The 14,488-nt window shown below is 43.5% G+C and overlaps 1 protein-coding gene across 1 annotated transcript in view; it reads right to left on the bottom strand.

Moving 5' to 3' along the window:
- Positions 1-660: 660 nt before the first annotated feature.
- Positions 661-14,488, bottom strand: part of Soat1 (sterol O-acyltransferase 1) — a 47,808-nt gene continuing 33,980 nt past the window's right edge. Inside the window, exons 6-16 of the mRNA XM_059280730.1 lie at positions 14,325-14,432; positions 13,073-13,355; positions 11,969-12,047; positions 11,260-11,341; positions 10,848-10,893; positions 9,361-9,490; positions 7,739-7,836; positions 6,150-6,248; positions 4,124-4,259; positions 3,464-3,609; positions 661-1,332 (exon numbers count right to left, since the gene is read on the bottom strand). Coding sequence (XP_059136713.1) covers positions 1,276-1,332; positions 3,464-3,609; positions 4,124-4,259; positions 6,150-6,248; positions 7,739-7,836; positions 9,361-9,490; positions 10,848-10,893; positions 11,260-11,341; positions 11,969-12,047; positions 13,073-13,355; positions 14,325-14,432 — 1,264 coding nt within the window. The 3' untranslated portion in view covers positions 661-1,275. The remainder of the gene's footprint in view (positions 1,333-3,463; positions 3,610-4,123; positions 4,260-6,149; positions 6,249-7,738; positions 7,837-9,360; positions 9,491-10,847; positions 10,894-11,259; positions 11,342-11,968; positions 12,048-13,072; positions 13,356-14,324; positions 14,433-14,488) is intronic.

Below are 14,488 nucleotides of genomic sequence, written 5' to 3'. Positions count from 1 at the left end.
ACCTTTAAGGAACGGCACCTCTGGACTTGGGAATGTCACATAATGAGTACATGTCCTTACAAATGATCACACAGGAATTTATTTCGTCTAAAAATATACTGTTAAAGTATAATGACGGAGCAGCTGCTTCAGAAGCCAGCTTCTGGATCCTTAGTAGCCATTTAGTATTGACAGAGAGATTAACACTTCCATTATGGACTCCCTAGTCTATAACAAGGAAGGTCACTAATTGGTTGACAATAAAGCAACTGTACCAAAGAAAACTTCTAAGTAACTTAAAAGTTAAAAGAAAAAAAAAAAATCTTGGCCAGACATGGTGGTATCTTCTGTGATCCTAGCACTTGGGAGGCAGGGGCAGGAGGTCAGGGGTTCAAGGCCAGCCAGGCTACATAGCAAGTTCAAGACCAGCCTGGGCTACATAGCAAGACCCTGCCTCTTAAAAAAAACCAAACCAATAACAATAAAATCTTCTTCTGATAGCATAATTAAAATATACGACCAGCTCAGTGAGTCTGTTTTAAAATGACTTTTGAAGTTTCAAAAGGCAATCTATTTTTCCCTTCATACTTCTGACCCTTGAATTTGTACTAGTATTGAGTTCAAGGTGAAAGAACGCTAATTAAAAAAACAAAAAACAAAACATAACTTATACAGAAAAAAAAAAAAGAGTAGACCAAAACTTTGGGAAAAATACAATATGGGGCTGGGGTATGGTTCAGTGTGCTGCCACTGGGCAAGGCCCTGGATTCTATTCCCAGCTCAGAGACAAAGCAAAACAGAATAGCAAAAAAAGATATGAGCAGAAAGCATAACAATATTATCTCTCTTTCTACTAGAAATAACACAATTCATTTCTCCCCAATTGCAGTTAATTAGTTAACCTCCTAACAGTGTACATGAAAAACCTGGAAGCCAGAGGTACTGGGATGATTTCTTCCTGAGTGTTTTTGGCTAATTTATGGCCAAGATATGTTTAGTCTCTGGCTGGACAGAATCAAGAAAATAAACAGATAAAACTACCAAGGCTTGAGCTGAGATAACTCCGAAAAAATCTGCCATTACCTCAGCCATTGGTCTCCTTCCTACCCAAAAGGAAACCAACCCCTCCCTGCCCCAAAATCATTGAGTGAACCGAGCCCAGCTTCGGGTGAGCCGTCGGAAAGGCTGGAGTGTCCAAACAACGTGGCATAGATCAGTTCAGTAACTGCTGACAACGGCTGGCTCAGAATCAGGAAGAATATCTTCATTGGCAAGAAGGCAGCAGAGACGAGGCTTCTAAAACACATACCGACAGGTCCAGGAACGCGGTCGCACATAATCCAGAAATGTGGGCTACGACGGGAGAAATAACACAGCAGTTGATTTATGGCCACAGCACATGTGAGTTAGGTATGGGGTAGGTAACAGCTGAAGGTTATATACTGGACTTCTTTAAACTGGCCCCCAGCATTTCAGCAACCTTTAAGGTTTGAGAAACTCCTTGTTTCAAAAGATGTTGAGATGTTTTCTACCAACAGCATCAATTAATTCAACTGAGAAGCTTCGTAAAGAGTTTCCTAAGTTTAGTAAACTCCATTCAGCTCCATGAACCATGGATCAAATTGTAAATAGGCACTGTGTCTCTTAGCAACTTGACACCTTATTTTAGCAAAATTCAATTGTTGTGGAATATTATTTTAAGCTGTATTACATTTGTTTCTGCTCTGGAACATTTGTTTTAATGATGCAAAGATATGTTGCATTCTTTTATGTTGCATTTGTTTAACTCTGTGAAGCTGTGTTACTTTGCCTGACTAAAACACCTGATTGGTCTAATAAAGAGCTGAACAGCCAATAGGAAGGCAGGAGAAAGGATAGGCGGGGCTGGTAGGCAGAGAGAATAAATGAGAAGCAAGAGAGGTCAAGGTTAAGGAGTGAAAAAAAGAAGGGGCCAGCCATTCAGCCAACTATGGAGTAAGAGTGAAAGTAAAGATAATACAGAAGCAAGAAAAGGAAAAAGCCCAGAGGCAAAAGGTAGATAGGATAATTTAAATTAAGAAAAGCTGGCTAGAAATAAGCCAAGGTAAGGCCGGGCATTTATAAGTAAGAAATAAGCCTCCATGTATATTTATTTGGGAGCTGGGTGGAGGGTCCCCCATAGAGTAAAGGAGCAAAGAGTAAAAAAAAACCAACAACATTCAGTTTCAGCCTAAAAATCTAAATAGTGATAGGACTAGAAAAATAAAGCATGTGTATATGACTATAATACAAGGTTTTAAGTTAGTGATCCAATTCAATATGAAAGACTTTGGAAGTTCCAAAACAGGAAAGATGGAACAAGAATTCAAAAAGCTTCCATGGCCGGGCGGTGGTGGCACACGCCTTTAATCCCAGCACTCGGGAGGCAGAGCCAGGCGGATCTCTGTGAGTTCGAGGCCAGCCTGGGCTACCAAGTGAGTTCCAGGAAAGGCACAAAGCTACACAGAGAAACCCTGTCTCAAAAAACAAAAACAAACAAACAAACAAACAAACAAAAACAAAACAAAACAAAACAAAAGCTTCCATGGCAAGTGCGGCATCCAAACTGGATCTCAGTCAGGGGGGAATCAAATCTGAGGTGGGAGACCAGAGTATAAAGAACAGCGTGACCAGGGACTGCCGGGACCCAGCACATCAAATGCACAAAAGGCCTCGGCAGGAAGGAAGGAGGGATAAGAGGGGCTGCGTGAGGGAAGACGGCAGTGCAGATGTGCACGGAGACTCTCAGCTGTAGATATCTGCACTCAGTCACGGTTCCTGGAAGAATTACCCGGGAAGATACACCAACAGGGAATCTCAGTCACATACAAATGGAGTCATCCACCTACGGACTCAAACAAAACAAACCAACCCCAAACATAACCACGAGGGGAGAAAACAAAGAGAGTGGTAAAATCAACAGAAATGCAGCCCCAGACATCAGTGTTGACTGACATGTTTTAGAAAAGCTTATTACTTTTGGGGGGACAGAAGAAGGGATGTACGTGCCACTGGGAAAACCCTGGAGGTGCAAAGTCACAGGAGGTAAAGAAAAAGGAAAATGGGCCAGGTGGTGGTGGCGCACACCTTTAATCCCAGCACTTGGGAGGTAGAGCCAGGCGGATCTCTGTGAGTTCGAGGCCAGCCGGGGCTACAGAGTGAGTTCCAGGAAAGGCACCAAAACTACACAGAGAAACCCTGTCTCAGAAAAAGAAAAAAGAAAATGAAGAACCAGAAGAGCTAAATGAAGAAAGGTGAAGGAGTGAGCAGCTCAGGGAAGTGAACTGATGTTCATGTCCTACCTCCCTCCTTCCAACTCAGCCTCACACTCTCCACTACTATACTACCTCCATAACACCACCCCTTACATCAGGGGTAACTAATACTACCCCCCCTTACATCAGGGATGACTAATACCACCCCCCCTTAAATCAGGGGTGACACCCAAGCTGGACTGGCAACTCACATTCTTCAGAGGACAGTGCTGGCGGGCATACCATTCTTGAGAATAAAAGCACATAATGACTCCGTGGCCCAGGAAAAGAGAAGCCCATACCATGATGTTCCAGATTGGCCTTTTCCGGCTGTCGTTGACAATGAAGTTAAAAGCCACTAAAGTTAGAAAGAAAACAAAAACACACTTATCAAAAACATGGCTCACCAGGGACGAGGGCTCAGATACAGGCCATGGCTGAGTCCCAGCTGTGAACATCGGCCATTCACAAGCATCTTTTGTCCTGCCCACTTACTCTACAAGTAAATGAGGCTTCACTACTGAAATTTACCAGTCCTAATTAGCAGGAAACCAAGAGAATTCAGAACAAGTGACAATACATTTCATTGAGTGATTCTTATGGGTTCCTCTCCACACACTCAAACATGAACCCGTTTTCAGGAGTTGCAGAGTGACAGTGTTTGTGATTGGTCCCCAAGAGGCTATCTAGCTCACATCCTCCCTCCAGTGTGTAAACACCTGTAGACACAACGGCACACAATGACTCAAAGTCAGTGTTCTGACCACCCGCTAACGTCTGGCTTTTCTAAGAGACCTCCGAGTTCCCTTCCTGTTTCGCTCTCCCCTTTGGTGTGACAGCCGGCGCCCACGGTGGCAGGCCAAGGCACTCACTTCCGAAGAACATGAAGAGCACGAAGAGCACCGGGTAGAAATAGCTCAAGCAGACGGCCAGGGCATACTCGTGCACCACAGCTGATATGGTGAAGACACCCAGCATGGCAGCAGATTTGAACCTCTTCGAGAAAAACTGAGGTACGGAGAAAACATCAAAGAGTTAGTAACTTTAAAAAAAAAAAAGTGCTGGGCGGTGGTGGTGCACGCCTTTAATCCCAGCACTTGGGAGGCAGAGCCAGGCGGATCTCTGTGAGTTCGAGGCCAGCCTGGGCTACCAAGTGAGTTCCAGGAAAAGGCGCAAAGCTACACAGAGAAACCCTGTCTCAAAAAACCAAAAAAAAGTAAGCATGAACACTGAGACATGATTACTATGCATTAAAGGCAGCCACTTAGTCATATTTGACCTATTCCATAGGTTAATCCAAATCTATTAAAACAATTACAAAAACATGCTCAATGCTCTAGTCTGGACTTGAAGAGTCCTGCGTGAAGGCTCACGTGCTGAGGGCTTGGTCCCAGGTTGGGGTGCTATTTTGAAAAGTTCTAGAAACATTATTGAGCCAGGTTTCATGTACCACAGGCTAGTCTTGAACTCCTGATCTTTTGGCCTCCAGCTTCCAAGTGCTCACTTGATCACCCCAGGCTCAAATTTCAATCCTCAGAGGGACACTGTCTAGAACACAGGGCAGGCACCCCTTCCAGAACTAAGATTAAAAACCAAGAGACTTGTCTCAGCCCAACCTGGGACTTCAATGTGAGTGACAGGACTCACGGTCTGACACGTACCTGTTTCCTTAGGATGCCATCAGCCACTGAGGCGGTGACACTCTTAACAATGAAAACTGCTTCAGAGACACCCCACTCTTAACAATGAAAACTGCTTCAGAGACACCCCCGTTAGCCAGGAGTACAGGCTGTAACAGTTACTCTAAATACCTTACGTTCCAAAGCATGGCTCACACTGCCAAGTCTCTGGTTGAAGAGATGTAAATCCAAAGTAGCTCTCTACTTTTAACAAAGAAACAAATCCAAATGGAAGTGGGGAGACAGAGGCAAGGGGATATGTGCAAACTCCAGGCCTGCCTGGTCTACAAAGGGAGAAAAGAGAGGGGGGTGGGGGGGTTGAGAGGAAGAGAGGATAGAGAGAGATTATTTGTGGGCAATGAGATTCCTACAGGTCCTTGGTAGGTACATCACTTCAGCTCCTACATAGACCTCTAAGAATTGTTAACTTGTAACCAGGTCCAGAGAAAGGCATGGTATTGTCCTAGTAATGGACATAAGAGTTTCCATGCTCAGTAACACATCATTAAATGTAAACTTCTAAGAAAATGGACAAGAAACTATAAAACCTTCTTCACAGGCAATTAAACACAACTGTTTCCAGCTGTGCAACACTATAAAAAAATCCCCATTTCTTTCACGTTGGCTTGGCTAGCTTTTCGGCTTTTGTTTTGAGACAGGGTCTTACTGTGTAGGTCTGGTTGGCTGCACTAAAACTTAGGATGTAGACCAGCCTGGCCTTGAACTCAGAGATCCACCTGCCTCTGCCTCCCAATTGCTGGTAGGTGTGTGCTACCATGCTGGACTTTTTCGTAAAGATTAACTTACTGTATTTTTTTTTTTTTTTCTTTCGAGACAGGGTTTCTCTGTGTAGCTTTGCGCCTCTCCTGGCACTCACTTGGTAGCCCAGGCTGGCCTTGAACTCACAGAGATCCGCCTGGCTCTGCCTCCCAAGTGCTGGGATTAAAGGCGTGCGCCACCACCGCCTGGCTAACTTACTGTATTTTTATGTGTATATACGTGGACCCCATGCATGCAGGTACCACATGCGAGGCCAGAGGAGGGTATCCAGTCCCCTGCAACTGCAGTTGTATATGGCTGTAAGCTGACCCAGGTGGGTTCTGAGAACCGAACCCAGGTTCCCTGCACGAGCACCAAGCACTCATAGGCCCTGAAGCATCTCTCCAGGCCTCTCCGAACCCCCATTTCTCACATGACATAGCTAGGTCTTGCTGTTTACCCAGAGGAGGTCCTTGTACGCATAGTAGTAGAGCCAGTCATGGACCACCACATTCCAGGTCCTGTAGTAGTTGGAGTATGACGTCGAGTTCCACCAGTCCTGACAGAAGAGGCACGGTATAAAATCAGACAGACACACAGCAAAACCCCTGGCCATTCCCAAAGAGCACACATGCCTGACAGAAAGCCTGCAGGACACTAGGACAAAACTGTTCGTCCACATACTGATGCCAGAAATCTAAAAGGCATCTGAGCAGTTAGCAGCCAATACTAATGTATGCCAGCGCTATATATAGGTTAAGGCTCTGAGCACATTCTGTCTCGTCATCAAGTAAGTTATGAACACACAACCTTTTACATCTAATGTCTGCCACCACGGCTATCAGTGAACTTCCTCTCCACCTTGTTAAATATCAGAGAACTGAGCACACATGGGAACAGGCTAACTGGGATCTGGTAGCGGTATTTAATTATAAAGGGAGTGAGATGGTGGTTCCAATGTCCCTTTTGTATTTCTTGCTCCCAATATGAAGGTAAGACTAATGAATAGAATCAAGACATCCAAAATTTGCCATCCACATTTACTGTCTTTGAGAAAGAAGGGGTGGAGATGAAGTCAAAACAGTGAAACTTGACTAGGCCAGCTTCAGAAGTCTAAGGATACCATCTGAAGCAGAACTAACACCTTCGAAAATGAAGGAACTTATTTCCCTTGGGAGCCGCTCACCAGTCTTAAATGGACTAACCTACTGAGGCCACTTTGTAAAACGCAGCAGCCAATGTGAAATGCAGTGAGGAGTTGGCATACGGCCCTCTGAGAAACACTTCCCACCACAGTCACCAGTACCTCACAGGGTCCTGCAGAGGCTAGATGCCTCTGTGGGGTGGAAGAAGGAAGGCCAAGACAAGGTTTTACTCTACTATGTAGTCCAGGCTGGCCTGGAACTCATGGTAATCCTCCTGCTTCAGCCTCCCGAGTGCTGAGTTTACGAGTATGTAACAGCACTCATTTGCTATCTAAAGGGAAGAGGCACCAGAAGGTTACCATACATATATCAGAATTTCAGACTTAACATTGGTAAAACTAGGAAAAAAAAATTATCTTATGGCCTTTGTGTTGAAAAACTGGTAATACTAATCAACAAAGGTCATACTTGGCAGTATGGAAATAAAAGAGAATGTGAAGGCAGGCAGGACAACTCAGGAGGGGGAAGTGCTTGCTGCCAAGCCTGACAGCCTGACTGCCATCCCTTGAACACACATTCATGGGACATATGTACCCCCCCCCAATAATTTCTTTTTCTAATTGATCAGAAATGCCAGGCATAATGGTGCATGCCCAATAATCGGGAGGCAGAGGCAGAGGCAGAGGCAGATGCAGGTGGATCTCTGTGAGTTCAAGGCCAGCCTGGTCTACATAGTGAGTTCTAGGATAGTCACAGCTATACAGAGAAATCCTGTTTCATATATGTGTATATATGTGTGTGTATATGTACACACACATATATATTATTTATTTATTTATTATTATTATTAGAAAGAAAACATAATGTTTTTGAAAAGATGTGAAAAGATGAGAGTATACAATACCTTATAAAACATCCTGTCGCCAAAGCGTAACATCTCAGCGAAGGCGTTCAGCCAGCAGTGCAAAAAGGCGAAAAACGAAAGGAACAGCACCAGCACACCTGAAAACCAGAGTGACGGCCTGAAGAGTCTTTCCCAGCAGCCCACAGAGCCAGCCATCATGAGCGACACACCAGCGTATGTTTAGCTGGGATGCTGCCGCAAAGCCTGCTGGTATATTCCAGCTCACCCATTCCAGAGGTGATGCAGTACACCTTGGAAAGCTAGGGTTTGTTGTTATTTACTTAAAAAAAAATAATAAGGTATTTCTATGTAATTTTAACAGAAAATAGATGATTCCAGCCTGTTTTAAAGAAACGCCTGGACATACAGCTGAACTTGGTGCCCGAGATGCTTTAACTCTCCCTGGGTGCTGCAAACACCATCTACAACGGGACTTTTGCCATTCCAAGATACCCTAGGCCTTTCTGTCTGTCCTTCTGTCCAAAAACCTCCCCACCACTTTTCTCCAGATGGTATTTTTACTTAATTCTCCAGTATATATTCCAGCACCCAATGCTAAATGTCATCTTTAACACGAGAAAAAAAGCCCACAAGGCTGTTCTATTTATAGACTACTTCCACACTACACTGTAAAACACTCATTGCATGCCACCTATTTTATTCACTCATTCAAAGAAGATTCCCTCGGTGTTTGCTGGACAACACAGGATAAACTGAAAGTGGCTCTAAAGAATGAAGCTTGGGGCTGGAGAGATCTCAGTGGTTAAAACCACGGACCGCTCTTCCAGATGACCCAGCACCCAGTTCCAGGGGATCTGACACCCTCTTCTGGCCTCTAAGGCTACTGCAAGCACACGGTACACATACATTCAGGCAAACACTAATACTAATAAATACTAATACAACAAAAATAAATAAATAATCTTAAAATATGCTCCTTAATCTCAAGGAGTTTGCAGTCAAGTGAGTTAAGTTTGTGTGCGTGTGTGCGTGTGCGTGTGTGTCTATTCATGCTATGAGAACATCTAAAAGACAAGAAAGGGAGATGACGACAGCAGTAGTAGAGGCCAGAGGTTAAGCCAAAGAAGCTCTGAGGTCAAGCTCCCTGAAGCACAGACTGTGTCTGCATCATCTACAGCTGAGTCCTCAGCACTGGCACACAGTAGGAACTCGTGTGTGATCAGAAAAAACTACATGGAGTGAACGAAACCAGAGACAAGGTATGGTAAAAGCAGAGCAAATAGTGGCAAATTGAGACTTCACAATGTGGCCAGAGCATCCTGTGTCTCCTAGAAACACTCTGGAAACAGCTAAACCATCTGTCGGGTTTAGCATCAGGAGGTTACTGGCGACTTTACCTATGGGTATTTGATGGCCTGGTGAGATTACAGGTTATAGAGAACCGAATAGGAAAAGGAAGATACACTAAATGCAGACGGTCCAAACTTGAGTGAGAAGTGAAACTAGACGGACATTTTACTTCTGGAACAGATGAAGAGGTGGTGGGTGGGTATTTGTACAGCTCAGTTCTCAGGAAAACGCAGGGTGCCTACAGAGAGCAGCTTCCTGCTTTCTTCCTGACTGTATATACGGATGAGCAAATCAGTGAGCCTCCAGCTTACCTGGCAAAATGGAGTTAAATACACACAGGACCAGAACACGAGCGCTGAAGGGCTCCTGTTTGATATTCCGGAACAATGGAGCGCAGAGTCTCTCAAAGATGTAGTATACATAAAACAGGCAGCCAAAAACCTGGAACACAGCAAAGAAAACAATGCCAGCTTCATAAAGTAAGAGGGAGGGCATGTCTTCCTCCAAGAGAAATCCACATACCACTAATGTTTACATATATTTCTTTAACTCCAGTACACAGGACTCTGCCCCACTCCTTCAAAGAGATTACTCAAGCCTCATTTCTACCACGGTTTTTCTTTATCATTTACTAAATGATTTTCTTTCTTTCTTTCTTTTTTTTTTTTTAAGGTCACGTCTTGCTGTGTAGCTCAGGCTGGCTTCAAACTCAACAATCCTCTTCCCTCAGCATCCTGAGTACTGACTGGGTTTATAGACACCTGTCACCACACTTGGCCCAAATGGCATTTTTAGAAGATTGTTAAAAAACCTGTCGATGAAGCCCAGAATAAAGAGAACTCATTTTACAGCTGAGTATTTAACTTAAACAGAATTTAAAATGGGAATCTCTGGGATTTATGATTCTCAAAATGAGTGAGGAAGAAATGGGGGGTTCAAAACAAACCCCCACACATACAACACCTCCCCAGAAAAGGGAGAAGGAAATCTATCTAGGTTCTTAACTGAACTTACCAAACAGAATGACTTTCATTTAAACACTCTCCTCTAGTGAAGAAAATGGCGTCTGAACTGGCAAAGCACACGGACTGCATTTGGGCAGCTTTAATGGCTGAAGTCCCAACAGAAAGCATTCTTGAGCTGCTCACTGACATACTTTACCAACTTTAGTTTTTGGAGACAGGGTCTCACTATAGTCAAGTCCTCACTGATACTAGAATTCAGAGATCCTCCTGCCTCTGAGCCACCACTGGCTCAACATTTTAAATAGATTTTTTAAAAAAAGGGTCAGCCATAATGGCGCACACCTTTGATCCAGCACTTGGGAGGCAGAGGCAGGTGGGTAGCTGTGAATTCGAGGCCAGCCTGGTCTATATAGTGAGTTCCAGGACAGCCACGGAGAGATGGCTCAGCAGTTAAGAGCACTGGCTGCTCTTCTAGAGGTCCCAGGTTGACTTCCCAGCACCCACACGACAGCTCACACCTGTCTGTAACTCCGGTTCCAGGGCTTCTGACACCCTCACACAGACGTACACGCAGGCAAAACACCAATGAACATAAAATAAAAAAGAAGCCCATTTGTTAAATCAAATAAAATGTACCAATCAATAACACGTTAGGCAGTTTTTAAAAAGTTACCTGTGCCAGGCGTTGGTGGCGCACGCCTTTAATCCCAGCACTCGGGAGGCAGAGCCAGGCGGATCTCTGTGAGTTCGAGGCCAGCCTGGGCTACCAAGTGAGTTCCAGGAGAGGCGCAAAGCTACACAGAGAAACCCTGTCTCGAAAAACCAAAAGTTACCTGTAAAAACTGCTTAGCAACGTAACCCCATCTTACAGTCGGAGTCCTGAAAAGAAGAAAAGCAGGTTCTCTAAAACAAGCAACGAACTATTTCTGTTTTGTCCTTTTAGCTACAATGTACATAACCTAACAATGTTTTTCTACACAGACCATTGTTTATGGGCAGAGGAATAACTTAACAGGACTTACTGTGTACTTAGCATGCCGTGAAGCCTTGAATTTGGTCTCCAACCCCCACCACCACCACTACCAAAACACATAACAAAATTATATAATTCTATCAAGAATTATTAATTAGAACTGGCCTGCTAGAATGACCACTTACAGCATTCAATTTTCTCTGTAGCCCTGGATGAACTGCCCTCCTCCAAAGCTGCCCCCTTACTTGGATTTCCTCCCCTCTCAAGGTTACCTGGGATAGCTGTCACGGTAAATGAGTGTAGGAGCAAACAGGAAGTACAGGTACTGGTTGACTGTGGGTACTGGAACTGTGCCTAAAAAAGGAAAACTATTGGATTACAAGATCTTTGACTTCTCCCAGCAAACTGGAAGAGGAAAAAAAAGGAAGCCAGAACAGGGCTGGCCGGGTGGTTGGTGGTGCACATCTTTAATCCCAGCGCTCGCACTTGGGCGGCAGAGGCAAATCGGCGTCTGTGAGTTCAAGGCCAGCCAGGATTACCCAGAGAAACCCTGGGGGTTGGGAGGAGGAAGAAGAGCAGGGAAGAAGAGCATGACCTCTTGGCTCCTGTTTTCCTTCCTAGTCTACTAAAATGACTTGTTATTCATGCAATAACCCAGTATTGCCAATCTCTCTAAGCCATTACTGTGACTAAGATAACAATTCTAGAATGGAAAGCTACAATTTGCAAAGTAAGCAGACCCAGTGCAGTGAGGCTGTGAACATTCCATGAATGCTAAACTACAGGGGTCTAAAGGTACATTTTTTGCATTGTAGATAAAAGGACAAAACAGAGTAGTCAAGAAATAATGAGTCTTCCAAATCAATATGGATCCCATGCACTTAGAATGAAATATACTCTCTACAGACTACAAAGTCATCCTGGCGTGCAAAAGGATGAAATATCCCATCAATAATCCTTTAAGGTGACAGAGTTACATACTTGATTTCTCCTTGGCTGCATTCAATACTCTCGGCACATTCTCTCTGACAAACGAGTGAGCCTTCATCACCAAACGAATCTGCCGACGGAGAGGGGAAATGAATTTCCTTGTCTTCTCTCCTATAAGTAACTCCAGAACTGCACTGGGTAATATTCACACAAAACTTAAATTTTCACATACCAACTCAAGTTAGCCTTTATAAAGGAAAATAAAACTTCCAGTGAAGGACATGTAATCACTTAAATTATTTTGTACCTAATAGAAGTATTACAAGTTTATTGAAAAAAAATTGAGAAGTTAAAAATCTGTTCAAGGGCTGAATGTAGCTCCATGGTGGAGCTCCTGCCGGACACTTCCCCCAGCACTGCAAAGGAGATGGTCAGAAAATGTCTCCTGACTGGTCAACACAAGCCAGAAAATTCCAGAGTGTAGTACAAACAAATTAAAATGTTTCTCTCATTTCAATAAGAGTAACAACATAAGGGTGAGTTCAGTGCTTCAAAAATGGAGTTTTTCAAATACAAACATATAATCTAAATGACTTTTACAAAAAAGTATTTCAAAACTTTTTTCAAAAATAGTTCAATATGAGCTGGAGAGATGGCTCAGCGGTTAAGAGCACTGACTGCTCTTCCAGAGGACCTAGGTTCAATTTCCAGCACCCACATGGCAGCTCACAATTGTCTGTAATTCCAAGATCTGACATCCTCACACAGACATGCATATAGGCAAAACACCAATGCACATAAAAATAAAAATCAATAAATTAAAAAAAAATAGTTCAATATGATTAAATAAATCCAGATACCTGAAGTAGAATGAACTTTTTAAAATGATATGACCCAGTCAAACGCTTTGATTCTAAAGCAGGCATGCAGCGTACCTGCAATCCCAGGGTTTGGGAGCAGGTGGCAGGAAAGTTAGGGCCTAACTTGGTATACATGAGCTCCTGACTCAAAAACCCTTCAATTCCACAGATAACCGTATCGAGATACATATGAACATATATCCAGTGCTGACATCCATTAATAACAGCATCAGCATTAGATCATTACTGTTATTACTAGGCATAGCATCATTCCCAGTAACACTCAAATCCTTACCTGTTCAAGTATAACAATGAGCCGGGAGGCTGGAGGCAGTGTGTATGCTAACACAACATACGTAGGGACAAAGCCCAGAATACCAAGCTGAAAGACTAAGAAGAAAAAGCCATGGACAAGGGAATAGATCAGTGGATGAGAACACTTGCTGTAGCCATGGGCCCAGCGCTGGAACAGGAAGTAGGGGATTGAAAGTGTAGACAGGAACATGGCCCACCACGTCCAAACAACAATGGGAAGTTTGCCAAAAGCGTAGGCCAGGAGATTGAACTCAAGTACCAGCCTGTAGGGAGAAAAGTAAAAAGGAGTGAATCTTTGCTATGCAATCAGTTTACAGAACTTAAAATCCTCTCTCTCTCTCTCTCTCTCTCTCTCTCTCTCTCTCTCTCTCTCTCTCTCTCTCTCTGACACACACACACACACACACACACACACACACACACCTTTCAACTTTGAGAAACACTGCAACATTAACATATCAAGGTCATGGTACCAACATGTCACGTGTGTTTACTATAGCACTGTTCACAGCAGCTAGGCTACTGAGCCAACCTAAGTGTCCATCAATGGAGGACGCATAAGGAAAATGTGTTTTATATACACAATGGACTTTTTTTCAATCTAAGAGTGAAGTTGTACCATTTACAGGAAAACAAGTGCAACTGGACATAATCTTACTAAGGGAATTATGTCAACTTTATATTTAGAGAGATTTATTTATATTTATATTACATGTTTTCTATCATTTGTGGGCTCTAGACTTTACAGACACACAAGATCGTGTGTGTAGATGATATGAAAGTAGAAGCAAGCTGGGGAATAGAGGGGACTAAGAGGAGGGAGTAGAGAGGAGAAGGCAGCACCATATAGGGACAATGAGCTCAATGAACATTATGTACTTGCACAACAATGGCCTTATGTAACCCTGTAAAATAGAGAGAGAGCACTTTAAAAGAGTCGTGGGTATAGCTCACTGTTGAGTGCAGACCTGTCATCCCTTGGGAGATGGGGAAGGAGGGTCAGGAGTTCAAGGTCACCTTCAGCTATGTAGTTAAGTCTGAGGTCGAGCTGGACTACTTTCTCAAATAACAACAAAATGATGGTGATGATGATGATGAGTAATTAAACTCTTTTCTTTTACTTTTAGGATAGAAGAAACTCGCCATCCACTCAGCTGTCTTGGAATTTTTTTAAGCAAATGAGAACGGTAAACTTTTCACACATCAACTAGCCAGACCCCTGCCTGTCTTACCTTCCTTCATCAATGTAATCTACCACAAGAGTGCTGAGGATAAAGAGGATGAGGAGCGCAATGAACATGTGGTAAATTGTTCGGATGTGGTCCACTTCAAACAGCTCACTGAAAATGTAGGTCAAGCAAATCCTAAGTTAATAATCTATATTTCATTTTAAAGT

This window comes from Peromyscus eremicus, chromosome 15 (genome assembly GCF_949786415.1).
Source record: "Peromyscus eremicus chromosome 15, PerEre_H2_v1, whole genome shotgun sequence".
Lineage (NCBI taxonomy): Eukaryota > Metazoa > Chordata > Mammalia > Rodentia > Cricetidae > Peromyscus > Peromyscus eremicus.
Note: the sequence above shows the minus strand (reverse complement) of the source record. Positions and strands in the feature narration are given on the sequence as shown.